The sequence below is a fragment of the Solanum tuberosum genome, unplaced genomic scaffold, assembly GCF_000226075.1.
Source record: "Solanum tuberosum cultivar DM 1-3 516 R44 unplaced genomic scaffold, SolTub_3.0 scf00372, whole genome shotgun sequence".
Taxonomy (NCBI): Eukaryota; Viridiplantae; Streptophyta; class Magnoliopsida; order Solanales; family Solanaceae; genus Solanum; species Solanum tuberosum.
In genome coordinates this window covers 446,848-456,297 of record NW_006239295.1, presented here as the reverse complement: position 1 = coordinate 456,297, position 9,450 = coordinate 446,848, and the positions used below count along the sequence as shown (strand labels likewise).

Sequence of the window (9,450 nt, the reverse complement as noted above, 5' to 3'; positions counted from 1 at the left end):
TACAGATATAATTTTTCGAATACAATTGATATAAAATACAAAACTCTCACCTATATTTGATTGAGTACAATTGATACATAATACATTCTAATGAATTTCTTCTTATTGGCAAGGAGAGAGAGGGCGAGAGAGGGAGAGGAGTGGCAAGGGAGAAAGTGAGAGAGTTTTGCAATAAAAGGTGGCTTTTTTTTGTAATTTTTTTAAACTATAATTATTTTCCATAAATATATTTACATTTTTGTCTTATTTCATAATTTTGTTTTGTTAAAAATGCAATAGAATCGTCATAAAATTGAGGTGGAACATATTTGGGCCATTGAGTGAGAGTCTTTTGGGTCAGAGTGTGGACACGTTCACCAAATACCCATCACTTAAAAAACGGAATCAACCCAATCAACATTCAGAAAAACATCTGTGTAGATAAAACATCATAACCCAAAAATGGCTAACCGTTTTGGTGTCAAGTTACAGAGTCGGCTGCCAAATTTGGCGGGAATTTATCCATTTTCAACCCCAATAACATGTACCAATTCAGTTCAATGTTGTTCAAAGGCTCAAACAAGAATTGTTGGTAAGAGGAGAGCAATTCGGTGCAGAAATATTCATCGTAGAGTTGTCTTGGGAATTGGGGTATCGTTGTTGTCTCAGTTCATGAGTATGGCTGGCAATGTCGGTGCTAAATCCTTCGTGGCTTCTGCAAGACAGAAGGGTGCAATTGAACAGGTAAATTCTGCATCTTCATCTTCTGCAAGACAGAGTTTGCTAAAAATGACAATGGAAGTTACTAGTGAAAGCATTAGATAATTAGTTTTTCATTGCAATGTGAACTAGGTGGTGATTACGCCTAAAGTATCTAGATAGAAATTGAGTGAATCACAATAACTTAATTCAGCGTTTTTTTTTTGGATGTCTTGATAAACTCAATGCATTAAGTCAAGCGTATATAGCCAAGACGTCTTAACCCCTACGCCACTAAAGTCATGCTTGAGTCCTATATATTTTGGGGCCCCCATTTTAAAAAAAAAACAATTACTTATCTATGTTATTTTTAAAAAAAATAAATTATATGTACTATGAGAGTTATGATTTATACTAATGAAATTGCATATGAGATTAGAATAAATCTGAATTTCGTAAGAAATAATTTGATGAAAATATGGATAGAGAAATCACAAAGTCCCTTGAAGAATCATTTAGAGTTGTTTGCTTTATATATGTAGAGTAGATCAAACTATTTTTCGCTTCAAAATAGATTTGAACCAATTGAAGCATATGAAAATATTTTTGATTTCTTATTTAGTGGTAAAATACTGAGATCACTAGATGATGAGAATTTTAAAAAATATTGTCTTAACCTTGAACTTTATTTAACATGTAATAGTTATTCTGATATTGATGGTTTAGATTTATTTTTTGAATTATAAGTGTTAAGGGAAATTATGCAAGTAGAAGATAATGATCTAATGAAAATACTCAATTAAATAAAAAGACTTGATTCTTTTTCAAATACACATATTGCATAGAGAATAATGTTAACAGTCTTGTAACAGTTGCCTCAACCAAAAGAAGTTTTTCAACACTAAGACTGATTAAATCTTCTTTAAGATCAACAATGTCTAAAGAGAGATTGAATGAATTAGCTATATTATCAATTGAAAAGGAATTATTATTACTATTTAAAAAGGAATTATTAAAACAAATTGATTATAAAATAGTACGTAATGACTTCACATCTAAAATAGTTAGAGAAGTAGATTTTAAATAAAAGTATATATGATGAAAAAAAATAATATTAGGGCCCCTCTCTTAAGTTTCACTTTAGGCCCCCAATCTTGTTGAGTCAGCCCTGATCCATGCTTTACCCTAGTTGGAGGGGCGAACTACAAGTATATACTATTGGATGAGGTACATGATGCATGTTAATTGCATACGATATTAAGATAGTTAGTGAATTAGCAAAGCAACAAACCATAGATGATAATTATGAGGAAGCGCCCTGGAGAGTAAGGTTTTAGGTTAAACTGAAATAAAACAAGAAATGCACGTTTCAAGTTTAATCCTCATAACGTGGGACTAAAAGGGATTCCGGTGCCTAAATGCACCCAATTCATATGTGTGAATGGCATGATAGACGATTTACTTAATTAACACACACCAAAAATAAGACGGTAAAAGCAACAGATGAAATAACTCGAAGATGTTTGTTGTCATTGGCATCAATTCTTGGAGAACTTATATTTTTCTTTCAATGAAGTGTTGTATGCAATAGATATGTCCATGCTTCAGGGTTATGCAGTAGAAGAGTAGAGATGTATTAAGGTAGTAATTAATTTGTTCGGCAGATACTTGCCCAAGAAAAGCATGAACTTTGTCTGCTTTTTGATGAGATTGTGGAGAGAGAGGTGTTAATAACTTTACAGATAGTGGCCTAGTGGCCAGTGATGTGAGTGCAAACCTTAGAGACTACGGTTTCTGATCCCAATAGAGACAAAACATATTAGGTGGTTTTATTTCATCTACCTAAATTTTGGTGGACAAAGTTATTCAGTACCTAGTGGTAGTGATAGTAGGTATTCAATGAAATAGTCGAGGTGCATGGAAACTGGCCCAAACACCACATCATAAAGTAGTTTTACTAGATAAATCATTCTTGGAAGGGCATATCAAATTTCTTTCCATGTACATCTTATAGAAGATTTAGAGATATTGGTCAAAAAAATACATACCTCAACTATTACTTTTTTGCGAGTTTCACACGCCAACTATCAGTATAGATGGTGATAGTTCAGATAGGAAAAAGATACAACGGATAATTGGGATGTGAAATTCGTGAAAAAAGTGATAATTCAGGTGTGTTATCAACCATTATGCCACCTAAAAAGTAAGAAATTGAAGCACCCAAAAGTATGATCTAGTAGTCAATTAAGTGGATTAAGAACCATACGGTCTCAGATTCAAATCCCAAGAGATCATTGACAAAGAAGAAGAAGGTTTGGAAAGGGATCAAACATATTGAGGAAGAGCTTTAAAAACTTGGTGAATAAAGGCCTATTCCAAGAGGTCTGAGAAAGATTGCTTACGCAAAACCACTGGATGATCTCTTCCCATCTGTACAAGCCTGGTGGATAGAGTTACGCGATAACTCTTTCTGGTTGGAGGTAGCAGGTATCCAGTGGAATTAGTCAAGGTGCATAAAAGCTAGCCTAAACACCATGGTTATCGGAAAAAAAAGAAGAAAAAAAAGTAAGAAACTAAGGCCAGTACTGAATTACTAGAATAGGAATCAGCAATCTAAGTTCAATTTCACAGTCCAACTCGATCTTGTAGTTTCAAAACTTATCAACTGATACACCTTTGTCAAACTTACATCTCAACACCAAAAGATTAATTCTGATTGATGACAAGTCTTAATCGATTCGAGTTTTCATGCATTGCTTTTATTTTCTTTTCTTGAAGGTTTTGAAGAATGTTGAATGGCCAGAACAATTTCCTTTCAAGGATGAAGATTTCCAGCGGTTTGATGAGTATAATCTATTGAACTTTTGCTTCCTTTTGTCTGTGTCTTTACTGTTCATATTTTATTAAGGGAAGAACACGAACGGTGAGCACAGAAGTCTGAAATTGGTTGCTTGGCACCATTCATTTTATTACTTTTAATCTGGAAAACACATTAGCAATACTAAAACAATTTCTGAAAAATTTGTCTAATTCCTAATGATGCATGATGCTGATCATTTTTCTGGTTTCAATTTATCGCTTACTCACTGGTTTGTGCTTTCACTAGCTATGATGTTCTTTGATAGTCACGCCTGTTGTCAAACATTGGTCAGGAATCAGGATTGATAAAATCAACTGCTAGGAAACAGAATTATGTTATAATTCCAAATTATCTTTGTTCTTCAAAGCCATAGAACTGTGAGGCTGAGAAATTGATTGGATTTCATCTTTGGATTGAGTTGATTTTCAGATCATCGGATACGTTATTCTATGAAATGCCGCGTTTTGTGACACATATTGATGATCAAGCTATTGCTGCACTTACCAAGTATTACTCAGAGGTCTTGCCTTCTAGTAACACTCCAGGAGTAGCAGTACTCGATATGTGCAGCAGTTGGGTAAGGTATCTCCTGCATGTAAATCTCTCCTTTTCTGAACATGTTTACATGATCGTAAACTGTTCTTTCTCCATATCTAGGTCAGTCATTACCCTGCTGGGTTCAAGCAAGAAAGGATAGTTGGAATGGGTATGAATGAAGAAGAGCTTAAGCGAAATACAGTAAGATCTAAAAAGTGCCTTCAAGTCTTAGCCTCTTATGCACTATTTTCTATTTAAATAAAACCCGTGTCGACCATTTGAGAATATCCTACCTCGTCCTTTTACGGGATGATGGGGAACTCACTCTTCTCTTTTTTAATTAACATGACATGTCAATTTTAAACACCACCCCCACATCCACACACACAAAAAAAAAAAAAAAAGAGGGAGAGGAGAGTTCCAACAACTACGTATCCCACAAGTGGGGAGTGGGGGTAGAAAGAGTAGTTCCATGACCTTTAAATTGTGGTCCACAGTAGTCAAAGATATCATTTCACAAAGTGGCCACTTGGGTGTGGTAGCTCTTTTTCCTTTGTCTGATCAAGATCCAGAAGTGGCTAGCCATCGTAAGGACTCTTTTGACGGAGTACAGGCTATTTAAGAACTTTTTCTCTCACTTCTACTTTTTAAAAAAACAGGTGCAAGCTGAAGTCATTTTTAGAATTAGAGGGAAGAAATTGAAATGGGATATATTCCTTCTGCCATTTTGTTGAATGTTTCATTGTGAAATTTGTACCTTACTTGTAAGGAGTTCTTGTTAAAGAACTATTGTGATGAGATGAATTTGCACACTTGCTTGTTTGATGTCTCTGCAGGTTCTTACAGAGTATGTAGTTCAAGACTTGAACAATAATCCTAAGCTCCCATTTGGAGACAATACTTTTGATGTTATAACCAATGTGGTATGTACATCTTTTTCTCATTCAGATCTGGCCGTTGAACAAATGCTCATCTTTTCTGCATCCTATGTAGACAGGTTTAGACATGCGTATTGATGCTGTTCATTGTACTTTAAAGTTATGCTCTTGCATCATTAGCTTTTCTGGGGTTTCTTCTATATGAACTGGATGGTCCATCATCCATGTCTGGTTTATTGGTTGATTTTAATGAAACAGCTCTTTGACTGGACTTCATGAAATCGCTTTTTAATTTAATGTTGAGGACTGTCTCTTCATTTATGGTTGAAATCCACAAGTTCAATTGCTTCTTTTATCACGTAAGGCTGTGAATACTTCTGATTACATCTAAAAAGTCAGTTGTGTCCTTAAGTAAACTGCATAGGATCAGAAAGTAATTTGTTCCGCGGTTAACAAGAAAAGTACGACTTACCATTTAGTCCATATTTGCTGACAATGATTTCTAATGTTTTAATTTCCTTTACTCGATTCTCAGTGATAGAAGAAACATGAAGAATTATTCTTTTGCTTAAAACATAATTGGAGTCGTTTGGTTTGAATTCAAGTTATGACGGGATTAGTTATGATGAGATAAATTATGATGGGATAAGTTTTAATAAGATTAATTTTTATTGAGTATTTGGTTTGTTGTATTCAAAATAATAAATTTTAAGAACAATTGATTTGCTTACAAAAATGTCCTTCATTAATATAAAAAGTGATGTATAAAAAGGGTTTAAAGAGACATTTTTGTCATTTACTTATTTTATCCGAGATAACTTATCCCCGGATTACTATACCACCCAAAGGGAGGGATAACTTATCCCGATACTAATTATTAATCCCAGGATAAGTTATCCCGGACTTGCCAACCAAACAACAAATTAAGTGGTGCTATAATTTAATCCCAAGACTATTTGATATTATCCTTCACACCAGACGACCCCTGAAACTAGTTAAATAAAACAGCCAACTTCTCTTTCTCAGAAATAGAAAAATCCAGCTTTTGATATCACTGTTGAAACTTGGAAATAACTCACTTTTGATTGTTTACCGGAAAAACCGTCATTTTGATTAACCGTAGAATTTGTAGAAAGGGTTTTAAGGCAAGTCAAATAAGGTCGTCAAATTCATTTACTTTAGACTGAAAGTTCAAGGTGATGGATTAATACAAGAATGTAATATGCTACAAGGAAAAAGGGAATTCAATTGAGGGGAAGATTTAGAGCCTTTCCCCAAGGAAATTCTAAGGGAAGAATGTAAAAAAGACTAGTGTATCACTCTCCTAGATTTTTCGATGCCTTCTATTCTTGTAAGAGTCCTCTTTTATAGGCCATAAGAGTCGAACCATCGCGTCAATATGAAACAGAATGCATGCTTAGCACTGAAAAGGCTACCTAGTAGCACGTGCCTACTCTCTGACGCTTTGCCTGGAATGATTGGGGGCAGGTTGGCCCACAACTTGAGATTGATTGTTAATTCCACCCGAGAATCATTATAAGGGTGTCCAACTGAAGATGGCCTTCCCCGGGGAAAGGTCTTGTAAGATTTCCGGTCACATGGCAACTTTATATGATCATATGTCAACACCCCGGGTCGCACCGGGAACAGTCCCTCCCAATTTCCCCGGGTTATAACAAGCATTTCTTGGTCTTGATTTTACCACGTGTCACAGTCTAGTTCGTCAGACGTATTTTTTTCCCCATACAGATAGTTCCCCACTTTACAGACACCTAATGAAATGTATCCGGGAAGTGGAATTTGCTGTGCTGTTTTCGGGGCTGACGATGATTGATTGCTACTGCATATAATGGGGCTTTTGGTTCGTTGCACTTAGACCGTCCTGTCACGTACCTCTTTTCACTTGGATCATCGTAGACATTGGATTTTAAAGCCATCACGAATACCTTTTGACAAAGAATCCTGTGTTTGGTTCCTTGTTAAAAAGCTTACGAAATAAAACTCCTCCAGGACAAAAGACCTTACCAAGGCAAAGAGTGTAACATATGCCTTTTGGCTTCCTCAAGAATTTGGCTACTACAGAATCGAGGATCAGCAGCCTGTCATCGTAAGCTATCTTCCTTAAGTCTTTTAATCTGACGTGCTTTCGGTCATCCCTTATCCTTCGGTGTCCTTGCCCTTTCCTATATTAACAACTTCTTAAAAATGGTTAGCCCAAATTAAAAGGGATTTTATTTGATCATGCGGGAGCATGTGATCCTGTCTAGCCATTGAATGGAGGTGAGCCTCTTCACTGCTCATAAAGTAATATTTGTTTCCTAATAACTGATGGGATTTCCCCGTGGACACTTAGTCAGCCTTTCAAAGTTTTGGTTGTTGATCTGGTGACCCCCCCTGCCCAGAGTTGTCCCAGATGCGTTTGAATTTGCGTCTGTCTTAGCAATCGGGGAAAAAACCCTCAATTTGTTTGAGAGTGTTTGGGCATTAGTGTCAGACTTTTTTTCTAAAGGAGAATACTTTACCGTAAGGGTCAACCGTCTCAAACCTATTCAAATCTATATTCATTTTAGAGTAATGGGGGATGATCATCTGAATAGCATGAGAGAACACTTAACCATAAAGATCAGCCGCTTCCATCCTTGTTCGGAATTATGTTTTGTATTAACTTGTTGGCAAGAGTACTCCTGGATTAGAAGGATGATCCCTTGGCAGGTCGCAAAAGACCCATTTCATTCCATGGCCTTCTTCCTTGGGGTCGAGTTCTTGACTAAATCTGAGTATGTGACATCAACCACGAATTATTCTTGGGAAATGACCATTCGGTACATAAAGAAGAAAGATAGGGGAGGGACCCCGTTTCTTCATAAAGAAGAGACCTTTATTTTGTTTAGGTGCTCTCGAGCAGGAAGTCTTGACTCCATTTTTAGGCACAAGGTTTCTTGGAACCTTCTTACGGTATGAGTCCAGAGGCTGCATCATTTAGCGGGAGGTTTTACGATTTTGAGTATGTAGTTTGTATCATTTGGCGATTTGAGTCCAGAGACAACATCATGGGTGGGAGCTTTTACAATCTGAGTTCAGAGATTTTATTTGTTGGCGATTTGAATCTGGAGAATGCACCTTGCAAGTTAGACAACTATCCTACCCTGATGTTGAGAGCCTGTGATAAGTTATAGACAACACTTGGGATGATTCAACATCACATCATGTACTTCAAATCTTAAGTTTGCATCATTGTCATAAATGTATCATTGTTCTAGCAAAAACAAAATTCAAAGCTAATGAACTTTGATTCTCCTTGCAGGTTAGTGTAGATTATTTAACGAAGCCTCTTGATGTTTTCAAAGAAATGTCGCGTGTTCTTAAACCTGGTGGACTTGCAATTATGAGGTAAATAATGACTATGAAGTGTAAATTTTTATTTTCTCAGACGAATCCAAATCCAGAAAGTTTTTCTTGGCTTGTTTCCGCAAACCTTCTTTTTTCTTAGATATCTAAACTTGGACCAGTAGTTTCCAGTGTCAACTTAATTCTAAATTATAAGGCTTGAAAACAATCTTTTCTTCTTGGACTCTGCCTGTATACCAGTTTCTCGAATCGCTGCTTTTGGACAAAGGCTATCTCGATATGGACATCAACTGGAGATGCTGATCATGTTATGATTGTTGGGTCCTATTTCCATTATGCTGGTGGATTTGAACCTCCACAGGTAACTTCTAGGTTCTCTACTTAGAGCATTTGTTAAAGTTGTTCATCTTCAACAAATTAAACTTACGAAGAAGCGATTTCTCTTCAATCAATATGATAGACTGATCTGGTTGTCAGCATAAATTGTATTGAAGTAGTAGAGTTTTTCCTTTCAGAAAACTCAAGTTCATTGGTGCTGATTTCTTTTGACCTTGCTTGTGTATAGGCTGTGGATATATCTCCTAACCCTGGCCGCTCAGACCCCTTGTATATAGTCTATTCCAGGAAGATAGCGACAGCCTGAAATTCAACGCTCGTCCAGCTATAGAGTTTTCTTGTGCCATTGATCACATCATAATGTATAGTGAGGAGTAAGTGAAAGGTGATTGATAACATTTTCCTTCATAAAATGTGATCACGATCCCGTTTTAACTATCATAACTTGATGGAGTTGTGTATATTTTTAAGTTGAGGATAAATTTTGAGGAAAGAAACAAGTCCAACATCACAGATCACAAACACCTAATTCAAGACGCCATCTAGTCTTAACAATAATAACTTCATTAAGGGTTGGTTTGGAATGAATCCAATTTTATCATGTTTGGTTGTGTTTTGGAAAATGTTTTTTAAATCAACTCATTTTCCTCAAATTTAAGGAAAATGACTTTTCTTCAAAAATTAAGGAAAATATCTTCCAAAACTCTCCTCCAACTTCATATTAGTACAATTTTTTTGTTAAAAAAATAAATTTAAAGTTTATTTTTAAAAAAATATTTTCAACTTCAATTTTTTATTTTTTATCCACCCTTA

The 9,450-nt window shown here is 35.7% G+C and overlaps 1 protein-coding gene across 1 annotated transcript; it reads left to right on the top strand.

Annotated features, from left to right (window-relative positions):
- The first annotated feature begins 312 nt into the window (after positions 1-312).
- On the top strand, positions 313-9,208 carry LOC102599007 (uncharacterized). Its single transcript, XM_006361765.2, has 8 exons — positions 313-723; positions 3,457-3,524; positions 3,968-4,115; positions 4,196-4,276; positions 4,912-4,998; positions 8,258-8,343; positions 8,542-8,662; positions 8,867-9,208. Exons 1-8 carry the CDS (start codon positions 442-444, stop codon positions 8,942-8,944), a joined length of 951 nt encoding a protein of 316 aa, XP_006361827.1. The 5' UTR covers positions 313-441; the 3' UTR covers positions 8,945-9,208.
- Positions 9,209-9,450: the final 242 nt, after the last annotated feature.